We start from the raw sequence: 25,961 nt of genomic DNA on the forward strand, positions 1-25,961 counted from the left end.
TTAACCAATAATAATAATAATATCCAGACTTCACTCTCCTTGCAGAGTCCAATAATATTGCAACATCCATCTTACTTCTTTTGTTAAATATCTGATAAATTTCTAGTGGGAATTTTCAAAATCTGCATTTTCAAAATCGGCTTTTATAGGGAAAAAAGAAAATACAGCAGAACTCAACATTATAGCAACAACTTAGCTGCCCAGAATTCTAGGACGTGAAATGCTTTTCAAATAATTATTTTCTTTCATAATTTCAAGGGGAAGACTTATATATACAGTAGCTTAGCCTTTCTTATGTTTTTACACACAATATTCATTAAGTGCAAATAAAGGTATAGTCAAGGGAGAATAATTCCACTCAAAGAATTTAACTGAACAAGGAGAAAAGCATATTAATTCCTGAAAATAATTTTTAATGTGGCAATGGAACAGGATTAAAGATGAAAAAAGGAGGAGTTTGCTCCTCCACACATTTTTACCTTTTAAAGAAAAAAATGTTGCCAAAAATGAACAATTTTTTTAGCTCTATTTTCATAGAATAAGCTTCAGGTTCATAGAGGTCCTGGCAATTCTTGTCTCATTCAACAGAAACCATGGTGTTCAAGAAGATATTCTTATTTTTTGTTATACACAAAACTTCAGTTATGTGCTTGGTAAATATAGTAAAGGATCTCTTACCAGATTCACAGCTTGAGCCTGTAAATCCTTGTGGACAGGCACAGACATTGGAGGCAATGCAAATTCCACCATTTCTACAACTATCCTTGCAAAAGGCTGAAACCATTGAAGAAAATTTTAAGAGGAAAAATTATAAGATCTTCAATTCTATTTTAAGTGGGAGAGAAGGATATTTTCCAAATATCTGAATACAAATTATTTAAGTCTAATTTGAATACACAGTAAATCTTCTAAAAGAATCCTGCAGATTTGTACTTATCCCCCTCCCCGCCCACATGGCTTAGATATATTTTATCCCTTTTTGCTGTGATGACAAGGCTGCATAACTGCTATAGTCATCTTCATCACTCTCTATAACCTTTTTGACCTTGGATGATTTCACATAATAATGTATCATTATTTTGCTGATATATCTAAATTGATCAAACTTACTTACCCTTTGAATTTTTCAGAACTGCAATCACATTCATCTTTCAGGTACAAAAGCAAGTTTAGCACATAAGGTGTTAAAAATAAATATCTGGTGTTAAATGCAGCATCAAGAAAGGAAATGGTACTAACAATGGATGATTGTAATGCAAAGGTTAGAGAAACAAAGAGGTTTTGAAATCTGAATCATGTTGTGATATCTTACCTTTGCATATGGTACCATTTCCAGTATAACCTGGTTTGCACATACAGTTATGTCCTCCTACAGTATTGAAACACAATGCATTTTCATCACAGTCCTGTTTGTTGGTGAGGCATTCATCATGCTCTGAAGGTTAAAAAAAAAAAGCCACTTAGCATTTAATATTATATTATTCCTTGATATATTCATTTCTGCCTGCATTTTTTCTCCTTGTAATTTGGCTGTAAATAAACTTCTTAATATATTGAGTTAAATTCTGCAGAAACAATGGTATTTACCAGTGGTGGGATTCAAATAATTTAACAATCAGTTCTCTGCCCAAATGATTTCTTCCAACAACCAGTTCACCAAACTGTTCAGGAAGTTAACAACCGGTTCTCCCGAAGTGGTGTGAACTGGCTGAATCCCACCACTGGTACTTACTGTGTCTTATTGGATTTAGTAGGACTCGAGTAAAGATAATTTAGAAGAAATCTGCTGTACCAATATAATATGATGTAACTATATTCACCACCATTGTGTAAGCACTCATTTATTTCAATTAAATGTACATAGAGTTTCAGACTAAGCTGTTTTTCCAATCTTTGGTTTAAGAATCAAAAGCAAACAGCCATCAAAGACAGTATGCAGAAATGTCTTTTTCTGCAATAATTTGGTGTTCCCCTCTTCCTTTTTTGCATCAATCCATTCTATCACAACAAATAAGGAGTGGAACAAAGCTTGAAGGACCATTTTGCTCAGGTACGGCTTCCATAAATCTGCCTGCTCAGGTTTCCAGATAGTTGTGGCAGCTGCTTGCCCCATATTTAAGTCTCCATTACTTCTCCCCTAAGCTTTTCCACTTTGTTTTTCTCAGCACTTCCCACTGAAGGTGGAATCAAACTAAACCAGTTATAAAACATTATATGAACAAATGGAGGGGTAATGATACTAAGATTATTGATAAATTGCATCAAAGTTATACCAATTTTTGTTCTTGCAAAAAGAATAGTGAAAAATATTAAATAATTATTTGCCAAATTACTGTATGTACTAAAAGTAATATCAGAAAAGGAGATTGTACTATTAATGGGTGATTAGAATGCAAAAATTAGAGAAACAAAGGAACTTGAAATGACAAGATTTTGGGGATGTATAAATTCAATAATCTAGGAGGCACAGAATTGCAAGAAAATTTATAGCTAAACTCGAGCAAATTTACAAAATAACTCTTATAGAGTCAAATAATGTTAAAAGAAAGACCATATTGAAACTCTTTACAATCAGAATTCTAGAATGGCAGAAATATTTGTAGAAAAAGAATAGACTTACAAACAAAGAGAATAGACTTACTAATCAAGAATTATATAGTCTTGGTTTTGGACAATCAGTAGAAGCAGTATACTAGCTATGAAACAGAAAAGCCCAAGGCACTAATGAAATATTAATTAAACCATTTGAAGCTGCAAAAGACAAGGGAGTGCTAAAGTTTTACAGCAAAATAATTAAGCAAATATTAATATATATAAGGAAAGATTGATAGTGGGGTGGAGAAGTAAAGCGGAAATTAATTTTGTAAAACTAATTATTTTCCTTGGTGGTTTGTATAATATATACACACAAGCACATAGACATATTTATATGTATGGCTGTGGTAGTGTGTAGTAAAACAAAAGATAGAATCAAGAATGAATAGCTCTTGAATGAAAGTGGATTTAATACAAGTAAGAGTGACAATTTGAGAAAAGTATGCTGAGGTGGTTTGGCCACACAAAGAAAATGATTGAGGATTGAACTGAAGAAGCATAAGTAAAGGGATCAAGAGGAAAGGGAGGACAGAGAAAGTTGCAGTTGGACTCAATTAATAAGATCCTGAAGAAAAGTGAGAATGTAGGAATTTGTCCATGGATATGGTATAAGTAATAATGTCTTGCAAAAATAGAAAGATATGACAAAAATGACAATAAAGGTTATCTTATCTCGTCTCATCTTATCCTATCCTATCCTATCTTATCTTTTTCATTATCATCTTATCATTTTATGCTATGCTATGCTATGCTATGCTATGCTATGCTATGCTATGCTATGCTATGCTATGCTATCATTCTCTTCTCTTCTCTTCTCTTCTCTTCTCTTCTCTTCTCTTCTCTTCTCTTCTCTTCTCTTCTCTTCTCTTCTCCTCTTTTCCTATCCTATCCTATCCTATCCTATCCTATCCTATCCTATCCTATCCTATCCTATCCTATCCTATCTTCTTATCAAGAGCTACAGTTAATAATAAAAGTATCAACTATTTTTACATATCTTTCATTTTCTATTATTATTAATTACACCATACTTCCTAAAATACTTTGGATCATGAAATATCGTGAAGAAGAAACCAAAACATTCTGAATTTTAATACAGTTGATTGATTGGTTGATTTATTGATTGATGTAATCTTATATCAATCCATCTCACCAGTGCAACTCTAGGTGGGTAACAGAACTGAAAATAAAATACAATACAATACAAAATACAATATAAATATAATGTACATTTTAAAAAATAAATATACCAGCTAATACCAAGTGGCTTCTCAAAACACATTCTCTAATAGCCGAGATTGATTATTCTCTTGTTCCCTTTATGTTATACGGAAATTTCCAGCAGATCACTAAAATTCCTTTCTACATTAGGAGTACAGATAGTACTCGACTTACAACCACAATTGAGCCCAAAATTTCTGTTGCTAAGTGAAACTTTTGTTAAGTGAATTTTGCCCCACTTTATGACTTTTCTTGCCATAGTTGCTAAGTGAATCACAGCAGTTGTTAGTAACGTGGTTGTTAAGTGAATCTGGTTTCCCCATTGACTTTTCTGGTCACAAAAGGGGGATCACATGACCCCAGGATATTGCAACTGTCATAAATATGAGTCCATTGCCAAATATTTGAATTTTGATCAGGTGACCATGAGGATGTTGCAAGAGTCATAAGTGTAAAAAATGGTCATAAGTCACTTTTTTCAGTGCTGTTGTAACTTCGAATGGTAACTAAATGAACTATTGTAAGTCAATGAATACATGTACTTTTTGTGAATGTAATTCAGCTGGTTAAAGAAAACTTGACCAATTTAGAACTGCAAGCCAATTTGGGCTGGTTATCATCTAGTTGCTAATCAGATAGTCTTTTAAAATATATGGAAAATATATAATTTTAGACATCTTAGATATATCAGGACAGCTCACTTTATGCCTCTACTTCGATGCTTGAGATTGTTAGCATTCAATATGTGATTGAGGAAATTCTGGAAAACCTGTCAGAGACTCTTCAAAAGGAAGATCAGTTACATCAGGCATGTTTCATCCAAAGATTGCTTGACTGTTGCTACATGTGTTTTCCTCAAAATGCTACACTATGATAGTGGTGGGTATGTAGTTTAGAAGCGCTCAGAAGAAATTTGAAATCCAAGAAAGTCTAGGGAAAAAAATCACTTGACATGAATGAAAATAAACTTTGGAATATGTCCCCTAATGGTTTATAGTATTCAAAGTTTAGCAGCAGAAGCACAGCAGATCTTTAACAATGAGAGGTGAAAATATTGAAGAAAACAAGTTTAAAATTAATTGCTTTAGAATAATTTTAAAACCTTCATGTATTTAAACAATCTACAATATGAAAAGGGTTTTCTTCTTCTTTTTATGATTCACCTGGCAGGTTCCAATACACAATGAAAACTCCACACGCAAATGATGGTTTGAATCCTGTTTACTGGCACAAACTGACATCCATAAACAACTACATGAAGGTATTGTTGGAGCTAATGCTCCGTGCTCCCCACCACCTTATAAAGCCTACCACCCAGGTGACCCTTAATCCAGCCCCACCCCACTCGTTAGCAATTGGGTCCTTCCCACTCCCCTCTGTGCTCCCAGCCAGCCAGCCACACCCCAGGCATGGCAAGCAAGGCAGCTATGAACTCATCCTCGCGTGGATCCAGGCTTCCTGCTCAGCAACACATGCAGGAGAAGCCAGGAGGGACAAGTACTGTCCAGGCCACTCAAAGACACTCCGCCGCCTGTCCAGTCCAGCTGTGGTGAGGGTGCCTTACAAAATTCCAGAGGAGGTCACCGTGGCTCTGGTGACGTCATCAGACAGTGCCTGCAGTCTCTGGAGTGTGCAGTCGACACCAACCTGCTCTCCTGTGGCGAGAGAGTACAAGTGCTCTTGTACTGGGGCATCTGGGAGAGTGCATCCACTAAGAAGTTCTTTCCTCCCAGAATGTATCAGATCAGTTGAAGTATTGGGCCCATAGCACTTGCTTCAGGGAGAGTTTATGGGGGTCCTCAGATACTCCACGTTTTCATGATCTGTCCATTCTTCAAAGGGGACCTTACTGCCTTCTAGGAACTGCCTCCATGTTAGCAGGGCCCAACAAACCACAAAAGCTTATTTCTCCCACCCTGCCCAATGTCTCTCAGTCTCATTTAGTTTGCAGGATATGTAGGCACAGGACTGCAACTTTCCCCCTGTGTTCTTCTGGAGAAGGACTGCCACCATTGTCATATTGCTTACATCTGTCTGTATTACGAACAATTTATCTGGATTTGGGTGTTTGAGGACCAGCTTAGCCTCAAAAAGCCATTTGTGCTTCTTGAACACCACCTGGCATTCCATAGTCCAGTTTACCGGCTGGCTGGGCTTGGGATTCACTCTGCCTCTACTCATTTTGAGCAACTCTGTGATCAGCAAGGTGATCTGAGAAAATGAGGGAATAAACTGTCTATAAAAGTTGGCAAAACCTAAGAAACTCTGCAGTTGCTTTGGGGTTTGGGGGGCTTGCCACTCCAAAATGGCTTTCACCTTCCCTGAGCCCATTCTATTCTCTCACATGACACCCAGTACTCCCTAAGTAGTCCAGACTGATTTTATGAAACTCACATTTTGACAGTTTGTCATGTAGCTTAGCATCCAGTAGTTTTCTAAGCACCTGGTGCACCAGTTTCTCCATCATCTCAGAGTAGATGAGGATATAATCCAAGTACACAAGGACCCCCTTGTACAAATGCCCATGCAACACTTCATTTATCAGTTGCATGAACACAGCTGGTACTCCCTGCAGCCCAAAAGGCATCATTCTAAATTAGTAGCATCCCAAGAGGCAATTAAATGTGGTCTTCCACTCATCCCCTTTTTTAATTCTCACACGGTAGTATGCCTCCCTCAGGTCCAGCTTAGTAAACATCTTTCCTTTTGACAAGTACCCCAGCATGTCTTTCATGTGAGGGAGGGGGTACATGTCCACACAGATCTAGTTTATTCCATGGAAATCCACACACAGTCTCAGTGACCCATCTTTTTTCTCTTTAAACAGTACAGGGGCTGCCATTCAGACTTCACTAACTAGATGAAGCCCCTGGCTAATTTTTTATCAACAAAGTCTCTTAGCTCCCCATCTAGTTGGGGGCCATTGCATACATCTTAGGCTTAGGGAGCATTGCCCCTGGCAAGATCTCAATCTTAATATTGATCTTCTCTGGTCTTATAATATTTTCATGTGGCACTCAATAAATTTCTATTATCACAATCAATGATTATAGGATAATTTAGCTAGCATTCTCAACATCCTGAGATGTAACAACCAGCCAGAATTACTGGGATGTAAAAATTGAATAAATAAATTCTAAATATATTCCAGTTTAAGGTGAAAAAGTTTATTTCATACTACATTTTTATCAGTTTGGATGTATAATTCACCCCTTTCCTAAATCATGTTAGGAATTTATTTCTTCTTTCTATGAAGTATAGGAAGTTAGCACCCACCCCTCTCCTAGAAAAATGAAATATTCTAGGAAATATTAAAAAGGCAGAATATTTCCCCTAAAAGAGAAATAGAAATCTTAAGACAGAAACTCAGCCCCAGCTCCCTGCCCCCAGCAAGAAGATGGTAAGAAGATGTGAGCAAATTGTGTAAAGAGTGGGCTTTGCTCAGAGATGAAGCTGGAAAACCAGTTTGGCTAAATAAAGGTACTTAAAAGAAAAGGGAATTATATAAATAGGAAGTTCTCTGTCTTCTATGCAACCACGTGGTATGTTTGTTAAGATTTGTGCTTAATTTAATTGAGATTTATGATGGGAATGACCAGTGTGTGCGTGTGTGTGAACATGAAAGTTCTGTTTTCCTTTTCTGTTTTGTTTCTCTTATCTTTGTGTGTATATGTGTGTCTAAGTCTTTGTGTGCCCTTAAGATAATTGCAACTGTTAAATTATCTGATCCCTAGAGACAAGAACTTTGATATAATGTTAAGGGAGGGGGAAGAGGAGTTAAAGCATTGAGCGGGAGGGGAAAAAAGGAGCATTTGTCCTGTGTTTGGCTGGCCAACAAAAACAGAGTAAAGAAAAGTGTTCTTTTTTTCCTTCCCTCTCTGTACCTTTAAGAAAAGCCCAAGGTTATGAGAGAATGTTTTAAGTTCACTTACAGGAAAAGTTTCATTCTTGCATTTACTGTATGGTTTTATCTGTCCATCCTTTTTCTGAAGCATGTGAATCCAGTTTTTTTTCCTCATCTGTGATGTCCCCATTTTGTTATAACTGGTCTATCTGTTTAATAACTGTAGTACTGATGTTGTTGTTTTTTCCCTCAAACTCTGCCTGCAAGCTGTCTACCTCCCCCACTCCAGCCCCCAGTCCCCACATCTCTAATCCTGTTACAATGCCTTTCCTGGGAAGATTACCCACAAAAGCGGGGAGGGGACCCTGTTCTCATGTCTTTCAGCCCTGCACAGATAACTCTGCAACCTGTGGAAGCAGATCACACTGACGCAGATGCTGCCTTCAGAGGAGACCATCGATTTGAGCCAGGAATTGGGTCCAGCCTTCCACTAGATCCAGCCTTCCACTAGAAAGTCATTGCAGCAACCAGAGTGGAGCAGACCTTCCCAAGTCTGACTGACCACCTTTACCACCAAGCCAAGCCTAATGCCACCCAGCAGACATGAAAGAAAGGACCCTGAGATGGACCAGTGAAGATTAAAGACTCTTTTCAATCCCCAGAAGACAGCTGGAAAGACTATGGGGGAGGATGGAAATTCATTGTAAGGTTTTCTTTCTTTGCTTCATTCACAATTGTAACTGATCAGTTAAATGGATTCATGTAGGAATGATATTTGGGAGTGGTTGCCACAGCAAGTTCTGAACACCTTGGACTTTTGTCTGGTGGGAGGGAAATTTGTCTAGCATGTTTGTATTGCCTGTATTGTAAAAGTAGCTGCATATATACGCATGCACACACACAGAGACACCCCATTCAGAATTAGACTGAAACTATTCCCTTCACCTACCTCCACACAAAGCTTCTCCTTTTTGCTCTGTGGCACTGAGGCCCAAGCAGTCATATCTCCCTGCTAATTCCATGGTGGAGGGGCATTCCCCTCAGGCAATTCCCTCACTTGAAGAGATTCACAGATGATGCTGCCCAACTGCCCAGTAAAGCAGGGTATGTTGCACTGGTGGTCTCATGAATAGGAGTCCCAGGCCTCATCGTGTGTAATTTTAAAAATAATAAATAGCCTGGATTGCACACTGGCTAACCTCAATTTGGACTTACAAATCTTGCATGCACTAAAGTAAGAGCTACTGCAGGTTCAAGAAACAATTATTAATGGATTAATGGATACGTGGTAGCTTGAAAGGCAGTTACAATACATGTACAAAATTATACCCAATTCTTCTCATTAGATTTCTATGAATGACATCATATTTGCTTTCTCACCTTACACATTAGGATTTCTATTTCATTCTGTTTTTTATCTGTTCAATCTATATGTAATGGAAATACCAGTGAAGTTTACCAGTCTCCATAAGGCCATTGTCAAGTCCACTACCATGTTCTGCCATTCTGTTGGAAGTGGAGGAGGACGGCTTGCTGGCATTTTTCACATGCTTTTGCTTTTGCTGTAACTGTCTGGGAATTAGAGAGGGGGATTGTCTTTGGAGACAGAGCAGACTCCCTCCCAGCCGGTTCCAGCCTGGTTTCAAGGTTATGGCCTAAGAGTGAACCATTATCTCAAAACCTTATGGTATCACATTAGCTGCCGGTGGACTGCTTGGGGGCTTCTGTTTGGGGGACACGAAAGAATTGCTTTGTACTTTCCGGGGCCTTTTTCAGATTTCACCTGACTTTACTGCAACTGTACTCTCTCAGTAAAAGTTCTTTTGATTGAACTCAATGGAGTCAAGAGTTTTGCTTTTCTGAGAGACCAGCTGGGGCAGGTCCCTACAGCCATGTACTGTAACTGTTGAATCAAGGTATTCATCCTAAATATAATTGCTTAATTATCAGACTGTAAAAGGGTTCAGATTTCTAAACCCTTTCAAATATTAAAATCACCTAAAACATTTTATTTCTGATCAACATTCTAACAACACAGTTTTAAAACAAACTGTTCAACACATATTATAAATTTTAAACAGTGTTTAATTTCTGTGTCTTATAAGTATGACTATGCATTCATAATGATTCTCTAGAAAAACAGTCAGATGGCAATTGGACTAGCTGCGAACAAGTGGGGATGCTGATTTTTTTCCCTCTCAGGAAAGTTTTACAGAAATAACTCCCTTTCGATAGGCAGAACACTGCACTAATGACCAGTGGTTACATAGCAAAAAGTGTGAAGTGGTAAGTTGGCTTCTTGTTTAAGAAATTAGAATAGAACAGAATAGAATAATAAGAGATGAAAGGGACCTTACAGATCTTATAGTCTCACCCCCTGTTCAAGCAGGAGACCTTATAACATTTCAGAAATGGCTATCCAATCTCTTCTTAAAAACCTCCAGTGATGGAGCACCCAAAATTTCTGAAGACGAGACATTCCATTGATTACAGTATTTTTTTGGACTATAAGACACTCTGGACTATAAGACATTAGCTTTAGAGGAGGAAAACAAGAAAAAAAAATCTGTGTCTGCCTCCCAGCATCGATCTGGTATTCATCTGGCTAGCGTCCTCGCCACCATGGCCCACTCGCAGTTGGCCGTTCGCTGCCACCACTGCCCATTCGCTGCTGCCACCTGTTCATTTGTCGCTGCTGCCACTGTGGCCTGTTGCCACCACTGCCATTTTCCACCACCTGTTTGCCGCTTCCCATTTGCCACTGCTGCCACCTGTTTGCCACCATCACCCATTCACCACCACAACCCGTTCATCGCTGCCACTGTGGCCCATTTGCTACTGGTTGGTGTGATCGGTGGCGAACAGTTGGTGGTAAAGTGGTGGTGGTGGTGATAGGTGGCGATAGGCCTAGAACAGCTGATTGGCACTGCACAAATCCCCTCCCCCTGCCACAATATTCACTCTATGATGCACAGGCATTTCCACCCACTTTTTTTTTGGGGGGGGGGAAGTGTGTCTTATAGTTTGGAAAATACGGTAATTGTTCTGTCAGGAAATTTCTCTTTATTTCTAGATTGGATCTTTTCTTAATAAATTTCCACCTTTTGCTTTTTGTCCTTGTCACTTTATTTTATTATTTTATTGAATTTCTATACCGCCCTACTCCCGAAGGACTCAGGGCGGTGCACAGCCATGAAATAAAATACATAGATATACAAAATTTAAAATCGAATAAAATGAATTAAATAAATTTGGCTGAATTAATACCCATAATTTAAAATAACCATAATTTTAAAATACATTAAAAATTTAAAATTTACACTTAAAAGGGAGAAGATTTAGGCGAGGCCAGCTTGATGAAATAAAAGTGTCTTCAACTCGCGGCGGAAGGTGCGCAGATCCGGAATCCTCCGTATCTCTGGGGGGAGCTCATTCCAGATCGTCGGTGCCCCCACAGAGAAGGCTCTCCCCCTAGGGGCCGACAGCCGACATTGTTTGGCCGACGGCACCTGGAGGAGCCCCTCTCTGTGGGAGCGTACTGGTCGATGGGAGGCTGTTGGTGGTAGTAGGCGGTCCCGTAAGTAACCAGGTCCTAAGCCATGGAGCGCTTTAAAGGTGGTAACCAGAACCTTGAAGCGCACCCGGAAGACCACCGGGAGCCAGTGCAGCTCGCGCAGGAGAGGTGTTACATGGGAGCTCCATGTTGCTCCCATAACCACCCGCGCGGCCGCACTCTGCGCCAGTTGGAGCCTCTGGGTGCACCTCAAGGGGAGCCCCATGTAGAGAGCATTACAATAGTCCAGACGAGAGGTGACGAGGGCATGAGTGACTGTGCGTAACGAGTCCCGATCTAGAAAGGGACGCAACTGGCGAATCAGGCGAACCTGATGAAAAATCCTCCCGGTCACGGCCGTCAAGTGCTCTTCTAAAGACAGCCGTGAGTCCAGGAGGACGCCCAAGTTACGAACCCTTTCCGTGGGGGCCAATGATTCGCCCCCAATAGCCAGCGATGGCGCCAGCTGACTATATCGGGACGTCGGAAACCACAGCCACTCAGTCTTGGATGGGTTGAGCCTGAGCCCGTTTCTCCCCATCCAGATCCGTACGGCCTCCAGGCACTGGGACATCACTTCAAGGGCATCGTTGGGGTGGTCCGGGGTGGAGATGTACAGCTGGGTGTCATCAGCATACAGATGGTACTTCACCCCGAAACCACGGATGATCTCGCCCAGCGGCTTTACATAAATGTTGAACAGAAGGGGCGAGAGAACCGATCCCTGCGGCACCCCACATATAAGGGGCCTTGGGGTCAATCTCTGCCCCCCTGTCAACACAGACTGCGACCGGTCAGAGAGAAAGGAGGAGAACCACCGTAAAACGGTGCCTCCCACCCCCAACCCTTCCAGCCGGTGCAGCATGATACCATGGTCGATGGTATCAAAAGCCGCTGAGAGGTCTAACAGGACCAGGACAGAGGAACAACCCCTGTCCTGAGCCCTCCAGAGATCATCAACCAATGCGACCAATGCCGTTTCCGTGCTGTACCCAGGTCTGAAGCCCGACTGGAATGGATCTAGATACGACGCTTCATCCAGGTACTGGGGTAGCTGTCGCGCAACCACACTCTCAACAACCTTCGCAACGAAGCAAAGGTTGGAGACTGGACGATAATTAGCCAATACTGCCGGGTCCAGGGAAGGCTTCTTGAGGAGAGGCCTTACCACCGCCTCTTTCAGGGCGGCGGGAAAGACACCCTCACCCAACGAAGCATTTATAATCCCCTGGAGCCAGCCTCGCGTCACCTCCCGGGAAGCCAGCACTAACCAGGAGGGACACGGGTCCAACAAACATGTGGTCGCGTTCAATCTACCCAGAATCCTGTCCACGTCATCTGGGGTCACAGGATCAAACTCATCCCAGATAACAGTCTCAAGACCTGTCTCTGTTACCCTCACTGGATCTATCCCGTCAGAGTCCAGACCTGCCCGAATCTGAGTGATTTTGTCATACAGATACTGAACAAAATCCTTGGCTCTTCCCTCCAAGGGGTCCTCCCGCGCTTCCTGGTGGAGCAGGGAGCGGGTCACCCTAAACAGGGTGGCCGGGTGATTATCTGATGACGCAATAAGAGCAGTAAAATGAGTACATTTTGCTGCTTTTATCGCCACTAGGTAACTCCTAATATGAGATCTTACCAGTGTTCGGTCAGATTCAGAAAGACTAGCCCTCCAACAGCTCTCTAGGCGTCTTTTCCGGCGCTTCATCTCCCTCAGCTCCTCGGTGAACCAAGGAGCCAGGCGAGATCGGCGCCGGGTCAGAGGCCGCAAAGGCACGACTCGATCCAGGGCTCCAGCAGTCGCCCTATCCCAGGCGGCCACTAGGTCCCCAGATGAGGCGTGAGCCAGAACCTCCGGAATTGGCCCAAGCTCCATCTGGAACCTATCAGGTTCCATCAGGCGCCTGGGGCGGTACCATCTTACCGGTTCCGCCTCCCTGCAGCGGGGTGCCGCGGTTCGAAGGTCAAGGCGAAGGAGCGAGTGATCTGACCATGACAAGGGCTCGATGACTATATCCCCTATCTCGAGATCACTCAACCACTGTCCAGAGACAAAAACCAAGTCCAGTGTGTTTCCCCCAGTGTGCGTAGGGCCATGAATTAGTTGGGTCAGGTCCATGGCCGTCATGGAAGCCATGAACTCCCGAGCCACCTCAGACGCCTCACCCATGGATGGCAGGTTGAAATCCCCCATGACCATAAGTCTGGGGGTATCAACCGCCACCGCGGCAATAACGTTGAGTAGCTCGGGCAGGGCTGCCACCACGTGGCAGGGAGCCAGGTACGTGATCAGCAAACCCATCTGAACCCCGTGGCCCCACTTCACAAGGAGGGACTCACAACCAGCTGTCTGGACTTCACGTGATCTTGATTCTATCCCTCTGTTAATGCTTCATGTCATCTGCAAATTTGATGAATTCCACTCTATTCCCTCATCTAAGTCATTTATGAAGATGTTGAAGAGTATTGGGCAGACTCTTGAGGTACCCCAATGCACACTTCCCTCCATGTAGATGTAGTTCCATTAAGAACTACACATTGAGAGAGGTTGATCAGCCAGTTATGAATCCATCTGGTGGTAATGCTGTCTACTCCACATTAGCAGTAATAGCAGGTTGTGGTCCATTTTCTGCTACACCAGACTATATAAACTATAACCAAAAAAAGTTGCAGTCTATTTTTGGCCTATGCTTTTTTTAATTGTCCCTTGCTTGTCCTTATTGTCCAAAATATTCTACAGGCACAAATGTATCTTTCCATTTGCCATGCAGTGCAACAAGATAAAAATCTACATTTACAAAGCAAAGGTAAAGGCAGTATCCTTTTCTTTCTCTCCACAGATCTCTAGCACAGTGATCCATCTTAATTCTTTTTGGTCAGTGAAAAAAATGCTTTCAATAGTTTCCAGACCTTCCCTTTAGTGCTCAGAATCATAATATGCTTTGTTATTTAGAAAATACTGGACAAAATCCTCAGAGATCTAAGTTTGCATTAAAACCAGGGGTGAAATGCTCCTGGTTCGGACCGGCTTGGGCGAGTAGGTAGGGATGGCAGCGGGCAGTTCGGAGAACCGGTAGCAAAAATCCCTTCCCCCCACCAGCCTCCAGCTTGCTTACCTTTGCACGCCTGCTTTGCTTCGCTTGCTGTAATCCCTGCAATCCATTGCATCAGCAAGCAACTGAATCTCCCTGCTTGCAATCAAGCTCATCGGTGAGCAGCTTTATCTGCCTGCCTGCCTGCCTGCCTGTAAGTTTTTTTCCCCTTTGGGAGCTTTAAAAAAAATAGTTAATTGGGTTTTTTTTTTAGTTGTTCTTTTTTTAGACCTAGCCACTTAAAGTTTAGGAAGGTTTAAATTTAGCTGCTTTTATATAAAAATAAAAATAAAATAAAATAATATTTGTGCAGCTTTCTGAGATTTTGTGTGTTTCTGTAGTGTTTCATTCTAACTACACAAACACACAAAATCTCACAAAGCTGTATGTGGAATTTTGTGTGTGTGAAGTGTGAAAGTTGGTTTTTTGTGGCTGTGTGAGGTTCCTGCTTGTTGCAGGGGCCATTTTGGGTCTAGCACAGCTGCTTTTACCTTGTGGGTGAGCCAGTTGTGTTGTGTTGTGTTGTGTGTGTGTAAAGTGTGAAAGTTGTTTTTTTGGGCTTTTTGTGGCTGTGTGAGGTTCCTGCTTGTTGCAGGGGCCATTTTGGATCTAGCACAGCTGTTTTTACATTGGGTGAGCCAGTTGTGTTGTGTTGTGTGTGTGTAAAGTGTGAAAGTTGGTTTTTTGGGCTTTTTGTGGCTGTGTGAGGTTCCTGCTTGTTGCAGGGGCCATTTTGGGTCTAGCACAGCTGCTTTTACATTGTGGGTGAGCCTGTTGTGTTGTGTTTTGTAGGTTAAAAAAGGGCAAAGAAGTGATGTCGACTTGGCCACGCCCATCTGATCACCAAGCCCTGCCCACCCAGTTACCTGACCACCAAGCCCAGCCCACCCAGTCACCTGACCACCAAGCCCACTAATTAAGCCCACAGAACTGGTAGGGAAAATTTTTAGATTTCACCCGATTAAAACTTGTGGTCACAGTGAACAAGAAACCATCTGGATTTCAGAAAAGCTTGATTAAAAACCAAAGAGACTAGATGTGTTAAGGAGAGAAAAAAGAAGAAGGCCCCTTTATAATTGGATAGCTAGGTTGAATATCAGCAACCTGCGGCTCCGGAGCCGAATGCTGTTCTTTCATCCCCCTGCTGCAGCTCCCCGTCGCAGCAGAGGGATGAAAGAGCTGTTGGCCTGTTGCGGCAGTGGCGATGGCAATGGCTGGAGCCTTAGTGCAGGAGTGAAGAGTCCCTGTACTTGCTTTTGTGTGGCAACAGGATTCCGCCTTCGTCGTGATACATTTGCTGTTGCTGCTAGTAAAGAGGGCTGGGAGAGAATGGTAGGGGCGGACCTTGTGGGGTGGAGGCCATTCCCCAAGCCTGGCCTTCCTCCTCCCTCATTGGCGGGGCAAAAAGAAAGAAGGGAGCGGCATGGGGAAGCGCTCCCCTTCCCCAGCTGAGCGCTTCCCCATGCCTGGCCTGGTAGAATGGCCCCCATTGGTGAGTCAGACGGTGGAGAGGCCTGGCCCATCTCTCACAGCGGGACATTGTTCGGCACCTCCAGATGCAAGCTGCCACCTTTGAAATACGCTGAGCCTTTGAGGAAGCCAGGCAGTAATGGCTGGGGCCGTGCGGGGGGGGGGATGGGGTAGCAGAGATGTCAGGGCTGCTCCCCCCTTCTCAGTAAGCTGGGCTTGGAGGAGCGTGGAGGGTCAGGAGGTGCGCTCCAACGTCACCCCAACATGCATTTCCAGTGCACTCCTCTGTCCCAAAGTGGGATTGAATGGGGGGTAGAGGGAAGGGAGCAGGGAGCAGGAGGAAGAGTAGGGGGGCTTCTAGGAGGAGAAGCCCAGCTGGCTTTCCTTTTGGTGTGGGACTGGATGAAGACCCAATAAAAATCCAATTTTTCCCCATCCAAATATATGGGGAAAATAAAGGCCTGGCGGTCAGGAGTCCAAAAGGTGGGGGGGTCCTGTTCATCGGAGGATCAGAGAGGAAATCAGTCAAAATTTGGACAGGAGGCTATTCAGAGAGGGATCTGCCTTGGTCTGTTCTTCCCTCCCCCTTAGAAGTGGAATAAAAGTAGGTGGTATGTATGTGTGTGTAAAAATAACAGCCTGGGATAGCTTCAGCCACAAACAACAGCTGCTCTTATTTTTGCTGAGAACTTCTAAACTACACAGCATTCTTTAATAAATACTAACAATAATGAACCATAATGTACAGGATTAAAGGAAGGAAGGTGAAATCAGAGGAGGGGGGGAGGATGGATGGATCGATGGATGGATGGATGGAAGGAAGGAAGGAAGGAAGGAAGGAAGGAAGGAAGGAAGGTGAAATCAGGAGGGAGGGATGAAGGAAGGTCAAATCAGAAGAGGGGGAAGGAAGGGCAGGGAGAGAACAGAAGGGAGGAAGGAAGGAATAAGGATGCCCCCCTTGAGGCTACTGCACTACACTCCCATCATTCCTGAGTTGTGCTGTTAAAGAAATCCAGTGCTACCAGGGAGAAGTCAAGTTGTGAAAGAGTGATTGAAATTCCTCACATTGAAACTAAATGGTGATAGGTCATAACAGAGGTGTGCATTCTCCCTGACACAGTTTCTTGTTATGTGCCCTATGATTTAAATTTAAGATAAATATATTTCTCTGCTGTCCTCAATTCAGCCAGTTATCCCAGGGCACTGCCAGAGTTGAAGGGGATCCTGCAGAAGATGCCACAGGAGCCAGTCTTATCTCTGTACCCATCAAGCATTCCATGTCCTGGTTTCTCTTCCCCACCACCATTTGCTCTTCTAGCACGCTTTCCTTTCCTTTGATATAACAGGTAAAAGTCTTTGAACTACCTGAGAGCTAAACTTTAGTTGTTCTTGAAATCTTAATTTCTTCAGAGGGGCTCAAATAATGGAAAGGGGAGAGAGAGAAAGAAAGAGAAAGGGAGGGAGGGAGGGAGGGAAAGGGGGGCGGGGCCAGGGCAGGCCGGGCCCAGCAGGGCCCGGCAGGGCAGGGCAGGGCAAATAATTTTACAACCAGTTCTCTGCCCTAATGACCAGCTGGGTAGTTGTGGCTGGGGTGGGGGGGGGGTCATGGGACTGGGTAGGAATGAGTGACGTCAAGTTGGCCACACCCATCCAGGTTTTGTGGCTCCTGGTGTTTTGTTTTCTGTGGGAAATGGCTCTTTGCATGTTTAATGTTGCTGACTCCTGAGCTAGGTAAACAGCTGTTCTCAGTTGCATTTAGAATTGGAAAGGAAAAGAAAAAGAGACAACATTTATTATTATTGGTTGCTGTCAGCCAGATGTTTAGATCTGGCATTTTTATCCAGATATCAAGTCCTTCCTAAGGTGGTGATAGTTGTTGTTGTTGTTGTTATTATGATGATGATCATTGCACAGTCAGCCAGATGTTCAGACTGGGCTTGGTATTTTTGTCTACCTATTGAGTCCTTACCAAGGATAGGCAAAAATGGATGTTTGATGGTGTTACAGGTATCGTCGTAGGATGGAAGCAGTTCCAAGTAAAGCCACCTTCTGCAATTGACTGATGGCAAATTTGTCAATGCCTATGGTGTTCAAGTGGTACTCCAGTTGTTTTGGGATTGCACCCAAGGCATCTATTACAATTGGGACCACCTTTGCTTGCCTTTGTCACAGTTGTTCTATTTCTATTGTAGGTTTTTGTATTTTGTTATCTTCTCCAAGTCTTTCTATTCTATTCTGCTGTCTCCAGGCACTGCCACTTCCACTATCCAGACCTTTTTTTTTTTAAATCAAGTTTTATTGGGTTTTTTCCCCCCCACATTCCCCCACATCTTTTTTGAACAGAGTATTGGTCATATCTTATCTTATACAATTTATCAAATTCAAATACATTTTACTCAATTATAATTTTTGCCACAATTTTCTTTTTTTCCCTTTTTTTAATCATATCTCAATATTTGTTTGCTTATTTATATAAAAAACATTTTTTTAAATTTGATTTATATGCCACCCTTCTCTGGAGACTCAGGGCGGCTTACAATGTGTTAAGCAATAGCCTTCATACTTTTGTATATTTTATACAAAGTCAGCTTATTGCCCCCACAATCTGGGCCCTCATTTTACCTACCTTAGAAAGGATGGAAGGCTGAGTCAACCTTAAGCCTGGTGAGATTTGAACTTGCAGTAATTGCAGGCAACCTACCATCTCCCTCTTTTCTTTCTTTCCTACTTTCTCTTCCCCTTCTCTTCTTCTCTTATCTACTTCCCCCCTTCTCCTTCTCATCCTCTCTTCCTCCCTCTCTTCCCCTCTCTCCTACTCTAATTTCCCTTCTCTTCCTTCCTCCCTACTCTTCCTTCCCTCTCTCTCCTTCCTCTTCCCTTCCACCTCTCTTCTCCTCATCTCTCTCTATTGCTGTATTCATCTTCGATTTAATATTTTCCACTATGGAGTCCAGGCAACCCCAATCTTTCATTTATCAAGTATATTTCACAAAATTCCTCTTATCTTTTTAATTATAAACGGTATATTTCATCTTATTTATTCCCTTTAAATTTTTACCCAAACAATCTTCCAATCCTTTATCTTCTTTACTTTTAACAATATGTTTTTTCTTCTTTACTTCTTGCAAGTATAACACTTAAATCATTTTTTAACATTTCAATTTCATTCAATTTTACTTTCAGTTTTCCATCATAATTTCAATTAATGCTTGTGTTACTTATTTCTCTCCATTTAATGCTTTCTCCAAAATCATTCTTTCTTTCACATTGCACCTACTGGTCTATTTCATTTAACAACATTTTCACATATAATTTCTACCACTAACATCATTCTCTTTATTAACAAATTAACATTTTCACTGACTCTTAACCATTTTCCCTTATCTCTCCACAACTCCATTTCTTAGTTCCCATTCCCTTACCTTCCTCTTTTTCCTTTTCTTGTATCTCCCCTTCAGCCTCTTTTCTTTAATTTTAATTCTATTCATTTTCTTTCTCAATCTTTCCCCATTTATTTCTCTTCTTTTCTTATTTGAGATGTATTTTCCCTTATCCATTCTTATTCTGTCACTGCTAAACCCAGTGTAATCATTTTTATCTTTATTTTCAATTATTTCTTCTCCAATATTATCTCTTTGTTTCTTTTGTTTCTCATTCTTCTGTTCTCTTTCTCTTTTTTTGCATTCTAACCAGTCCTCTGCTTCTTTGTTTCCCTTAAGTGCTTCTCTTATTTTTTGAAACATCTCCCTCAATGTCTCCTATTCCTCCTCCCAATTCTCTATATTTTCAATTTAAAAGGCTGAGATTTTTAAATTTATTTTCCTTTACATATATTTCAGATTTCCAAGTCCATATAGTGTTCTTTTTTTCCTCCTTTAAATAATGTCCAATTCAGATCTTCCCTTGAGCCAGCACCGTTTTAGTCTTTGTCCTTTATTCTCTTATCTTGGTAGAGCTGTATAAATCCTCTCACAGCTCTTTCTCACGCTCTCTGCCAGCAGCTGTCTTTCTCAGATTCACAATCCTTTGCATAACAAAATAGCCATCTTGTAATACACAAAAGCATTCGCTTTCTCTTTTCCACATTAAATTCTTCTACTGTTTAAAATGTTTTTCTATCGTCTTTTCCTTGTCTTATTTCTCCCCCCCCCCAAATCCAGTTTTAAATCCGAATGGAAGATTTTTTCCAGGGCTTTAGGTTTGATTTTTAAAGTTCCAGCTTTTTTTCCCCTCCGCTTTAGTCCTTCTGTGCCAATTAGCCGCCAATCTTCCGCTACAATTTTTTCAAGCAGTCAAAGACTTTTTTTTCTTTTACCTGTGAGTTGGCCAATTACTCACCCGGCAACAATACTCCGTTCAATTACTGCTCCTACATTCCCTCTTTCTGATTGTGGCCATTCTGTCTTGTGACAGCTCCTTAATGGCTGGCTTCCTTCACCGACGGGTCCAAGACTAATGCCAGCATTTCAGGGAACTTGCACATTCCCTATCCGTGCCAGCCAGAATCTTCTTTCTTCGCTGTCTCCACAAGACATCTATGATCTCTGGGGATCCCCAAAATCGGCTAGGATATCGTTGTTCTTCTGGAGCCCCAGAATCCACACCGTATTGCCTGATGCTGGCCACGCCCCCTCTCTCTCTCTCCCATCCAGACTTTTTTGTCTTTCTTATTGACAACTGTTAAGTCCAGTGTGTTATGTGGCAGGTGCCTGTCTGTCTGGATTCTGAAGTCCCAGAGCAATTTTACTTCTTCATTTTCTATGAATTTTTCTATTTTATGGTCCCACCAATCATTTGCCTTGCTTACAGGCAAATGATATTTCTTGCAGATCTTCCAATGTACCATTATTGCTTCTTTGCCATGCCACTGCTTGTAGTCAGTCTGTGCAATCTTCTTGCAGCAACTTACCTGGTGGACCACTGTTTCTTCAGCTTATGTCAGGCTGCCTCTGTCCATTTCCTAGGAAAGAAAAATCCTTGGCTCCATAGATTTAAAGAAAAGTACTTTTATTAGGAACGAACTGAAAGCAAGAAATTCCAGGCAAGTTCTGAGGCAAAGGACGTGAAAACAGCAACTTGAAACAAACTGTACAGCCCAACCCCCTTGTAGCTAGGCAACCAGAGGCTACTACAAATCCAGGCTGTAGTTGCAAAGCTGCAATGAAAAATTCTCCACTGATCCCTTTCCTCTTTTCTATAGCAGTAAGCAGCAGGCTAGCTGACAGCTTCTTTGCATAGGTGGCACTTACTGTCTGTTGCTCTCTTCTCAATTCTGGCTTTGTATACATTTGTCCTTAAGGCTTGGTCTTGTGCAGCCTTCGGTCTCTTTCTTTAACTTTCCTGCTCTTAGCCATTGCCAGGTCTTGTTATTATCTGCTTTCCCTGCTATTTTTTTTTAATGTACTGGCCATGTAGTGCTTTGTCTTCCCATGCCTCCATTCTGTTCTTCATTTGGTCTTTCTTATAGGCCAGTAGTCAGCAAATCTTCCTGGCATACTAACTTCAGTGCATCTTCTTCATTGTCCTTCAGATATTCTTCAAAAGCCCTTTTTTCTTCTTCAACCATCTGATGTACTTGCAACATTCCACATCCACCTATTTGCCTTGGTAGGTAGAGTCTGTCAATGTTGATGCGAGAATGAAGGGCATGTTTCATTGTCATTATTTTTCTGGTCTTCCTATCCATTGCTTTTAATTCTGCTTGAGTCCAGGCCACTATTTCTGCTCTGTATCTAATAACTGAAATTGCCCTTGATGGTATTTCTTTCATTGAGTTTGGACTTTAAGATCTTTTTCACTCTCTTGATGTGTTGTTGTTGTAGTAAAAGAAAAAGAAAAAAGTCTGAAAATTTCTTTATTTCTACTGTCTCTTTAAAAGATTTAATGGAGCCTGTATATTAGAATTTCATAAATATGGCATGTTGACTTGTGTTGATTTTTTTTTTGTAACCTTGCAGCATTGCAAGAAGCACAAAACAGGCTTGCAAAGCCAGCTTGTCATTATAATTCATTTCTTCTATGAAGAATTGTGCATTTAGCCAACAATCACTTTAATAAGCTCAAGCTGCTCAATATTTTTTAAAAAAGATTTTTGCAAATGTCAATTTGAAGTTCAAGTCTTAAGGCTAGACCCTCCCAAGTGAAATTATGTTTCCTCATAATCATAATAAATGTGGATTGCTATATTTACAAATATACACAGTCCTCATTAATCAAGTTGCCCTATAATAACGTTTTTCTCGTAAAATACCTCACAACCACAGGTGGGCAGCACATGAATTAACAACTGGTTTGCCCCAGCACCGAAAATACGAGCATGTGCTTTGCGCAGCACAGTTAAATGTAGCGTGCTTCACAATGCGGGAGATGGGGTCTTCTCCTCCTCCTGGAGCCCATTATGATGTGGAGCATCAGCTGCAGCTGAGCCGGGCCAGTGTCAGAGAGCAAGTCATGCATCTCCCTGAGTGACTGAGGTGTGCGCAGCACCAACAAGAGCTGGAAGAAGGCCAGCATACAGGGGCGCTTCTCTCTCGCTCTGGAATAGGAAGTGAGTCTCCATTCCCCACTTCTCAGGCGAGGCGAGTAGTGACTGGCAGGGGAGGGCAAGGGCAGGGCCAGCCAGTGGTGGGTTCAGCCGACAGGGAACCACAGCACGGGGATGAAAGAGCTTCATTTATCTGGGGACCTGAAATGACTCTTGATTTAAACCATATGGTAAAAAGCACCCAAAGAAGAAGAAAGAACAACATCAGCAAAAACAAAAACAAAAAAACCCCTCATCTGTTTTTGGAAATGGTTCAAGAGGGAGCACACATATGAGACAGAGAGAGAGAGAGAGAAAGAGAGAGGGAGAGAAAGAGAGACAGAGAGGGAGAAAGAGAGACAGAGACACACACACAGAGAGAGAGAGAGATACCTGTTTCCCACAGAAAAGAAAACACTCGGAGCCACAAAATCTGGGTAGGTGTGGCTGGAGGGGTCATGTGACTGGTTGGGAGTGATGTTGAGTTGGCCACACCCACCCAGGTTTTGTGGCTCCCAGTGTTTTCTTTTCTGTGGGAAATGGGTCTAAATGGCTCTTTGAATGTTTAAGGTTGCAGACCCCTGCTCTAGCCAAATCAGAAGGACAAGCATATGCATACTTAAGATGCTTCAGTGGAAGTACCTTGAACACGATAAAATCAGGATGGACAGACAGTCTTGAACTATTTTTTTTTTCTGGGATCTGAGAACCAACAACTAATAACAAACTATTAGAGCCAAGATTTAGTCTGATTTCAATAGAAATCAAATTTTCACAGAAAAAAATAAACTCTTGGTCACTTTGCTAAATTTCTATGGCGATTCTCAGTCATCCAGGTCATGATTGTCCCAAAGGTGCTTTTTCAAGAGGCAACTGGACTTTCTTTGTTTTTCTTTAAAGAAATTTTGCTTCTCATTTAAGAAGCTTCTTCAACTGAGAAGCAAAATGTCTCCAAGGAAAAACAAAGGAAATCCAGTTGCCTCTTGAAAAAGCATCTTTGGGTGTTGGTCACTATCTTTCTTCATTTCAGTAATAATTTAGAATAAGGAAGCCATATTATGAAAAATAGTAAACCAGAAATTACTGTCAGTTTACAATTACTGCTGAATCCACCTCCATCTTTCTTTCAACGGAATTTGATCTAATTTACTATGCATGCATTATTTATTGTCATTTCTGCACAATGGTAACCAAGGAACCTATTGAAAAATGAGATAAAATAAAGCAAAAACCATCTTGCAAATATAAATAATACAAAAACATGTCATGTCCACAGCAACCATGATTTTCATCAGAACACATTTGTTTTTAATGAAATTGCAGTACACAAAGAAAGTTGCTTTAAAAAATATTCATCTCTATATTGCTTCCCAATTTCTTGAATTTTTATATCAGATTTTTTTTCCAGATTCAGGCCAGAATGCCTAAATATTCTAGCAGTGTCTAAACTTACCTATCTAGATAAGTGTAGGTTAAAAATTAAGCCCTATGATGACACCAACTATAACAGAGGACATATTTATTTACATTATATCAGGAACAAACCCATGCCTTGTTAAACAGATGTCATTCCGTTAACCCAGCTATGTGGGTTTTCGGAGCTCCTCAGAAGTGAAAAATTAAAATGAAAAGGCAAGTTGTCTGTTTTGAACTGTTTGGTTTTTGTTGTGGTTTCCAGACTGAGGAAATTTATTCTGAATAACTTTTCCAGTCTCAACACCAAGTGTGTCAAACTCAAGGGCCAGATCCGGCCCATGATGTGGTTAGATCTGGTCAGTGGTGAAATCCTCCTCAGATCGCCACCAGTTTGCTGCCTGTGCATGCATGGTGTGCACCAAACTCATGCTGGATGCGTGCATGTGTGGTGCGTGCCAAAAGCACGCTTCACATGGAAAAAGAAGACTTCACTAGGTAAGTAGAACAGCGAGGGGCAGGAAAAAAGCTGTGCCGCGCAATTTAGCTTTGCTAGAAAGCACGATTCTGCTTTCTAGCAAAGCTAAACAGCGCAGCACAGCTGATCGTTGGAAATACTGGTTCAGATGAACTGGTAGCTTTTTTTAACCACTGATTCAACTGAACCTGTAGTTTTTATCACTACCGGTTCACCCAAACTGGAGTGAACTGGTAGCATTTAATCCCTGGATCTGGTCCATGGTGCTGCCCTTGAAATAACGAAGGACCGCCCAACGGTGCCTCAGCCTCGGCCCAGGTGGCTGAGTTCTGATCTACAACTTGGTGGTAGATCCAGGCCGGAACACAGTCAGCCATAGATCTGTGGGGCCACTCTGGAGCCAGAAAAGGGCTGCGCCCACCCTGCCCCCTGTGCAGGCGCACAGAAGGCAGTGAACATGTGGGGCCTGACATTCCTGGTGATCATTTTGCCCCGCAGGCTGAATGCATTTTGAGTGCTTTCCTTTCACCCAGGATACCAGTCCCCATGTGCTCACCACCTGCTATATGGACGCCCAGGGGGTGGGCTCCAGGGCAGCCCCAGAGGTCAGATCTAAGGCTGACTGCATTCTGGCCTGGATGGCCACCGTAAGTTGCAGATCAGCGCCATGCCCACCACCAGCCCCTCCATGGCCGACTCGCTGGCCTGGCCTTGCAGCACGCAAGTGCTTCTCTTTCACTGGGACTGTCCCCACCCCTGCATGGGAAAGTCACAGCCACAGCCACCAGCAGTATGGCCACGGGCAGTGCTGCCAATCTCTCCCCTCCCCTCATCCCTTCCTGACTGCAGAGAGAGGGAGGAACGGAGGAGATGTGAATGAGAAGGGGTAAGTTAAGTTAAGTTAAGTTACCATATTTTTTGGAGTATAAGACGCACCAGAGTAAAAGATGCACCTTAGTTTTTGGGGAGGAAAATAGTAAAAAAAAATCTGCCTACCAGGTATTCATCTGGCTAGTCCTTAGCCTGGTCAGCTTCAGCACACTAGTTCACTCGCTGGTTTTGTGGTTGGAGCTAAAAAAACAGCTTCTAAAGCACAGTTGATCATCGGAGGGAGCAGCAATTAGAAAAGCAGGCAAAGCACAATTGCATTGGGGCTGAAAAACAGCTTCAAAAGCACAGCTGATGTCCGAGGGAGCTCCAGTGACTACAGCAGGTGAAGCACAGAAGGGGTAAGAGAAGGCAGCATTGTTCTGCATAGGCATTTTGGGCACTGTGTGTTGCATTTTCAGCCTCCAAATGTGTCGCATTTTTGGGCAGTGATCGGCAGAGAAAGTGGCCGTGGCTTGGAACAAGTGGGTTTTCTGGTCTTGGGAACGTCGGGGCGAATGAAGGCAGACTCTGGAGTTAAGGCATGAAGCTCAGGTGGGGGGGGGAGAGGATGGCGGCCATCTCCCCCTCGGGCATCCTCGCAGGCGCCGGATCGACTCCGCCCTTTGGCCAGGGGGGCAGAGGCACTTCTTTCTCTTCCTCCTTCCCTTCTCTGGCTTCTGCTCATCGGGATTGCCTGGCTAAATTGGATGTCGAAGCAGCTGCCCTGGGGACTCTGGCATCCCAGCATCGTCATCATCACCATCATCGTGGCTGCCTTCCACCCCACCCCGTTCCACAGCTGAGCATTTAACCCAGCTGGTGGGCTCATCGGAGTAGCCCCTCACCACCCCCTCCCCCTAAGCCACTCCATTCATCAAATCCTGTCTGGTCTGGTCCTG

General features: G+C 42.6%; 1 protein-coding gene across 1 annotated transcript in view; it reads right to left on the bottom strand.

Moving 5' to 3' along the window:
- The window catches only part of NELL2 (neural EGFL like 2), a 419,520-nt gene that overhangs the window by 115,595 nt on the left and 277,964 nt on the right, over window positions 1–25,961 (bottom strand). Inside the window, exons 14-15 of the mRNA XM_070947964.1 lie at window positions 1,313–1,435; window positions 679–774 (exon numbers count right to left, since the gene is read on the bottom strand). Coding sequence (XP_070804065.1) covers window positions 679–774; window positions 1,313–1,435 — 219 coding nt within the window. The remainder of the gene's footprint in view (window positions 1–678; window positions 775–1,312; window positions 1,436–25,961) is intronic.

Source organism: Pituophis catenifer, unplaced genomic scaffold (assembly GCF_029215685.1).
Source record: "Pituophis catenifer annectens isolate HBS135680 unplaced genomic scaffold, rPitCat1.0.hap2 SCAF_7, whole genome shotgun sequence".
Taxonomy (NCBI): domain Eukaryota; kingdom Metazoa; phylum Chordata; class Lepidosauria; order Squamata; family Colubridae; genus Pituophis; species Pituophis catenifer.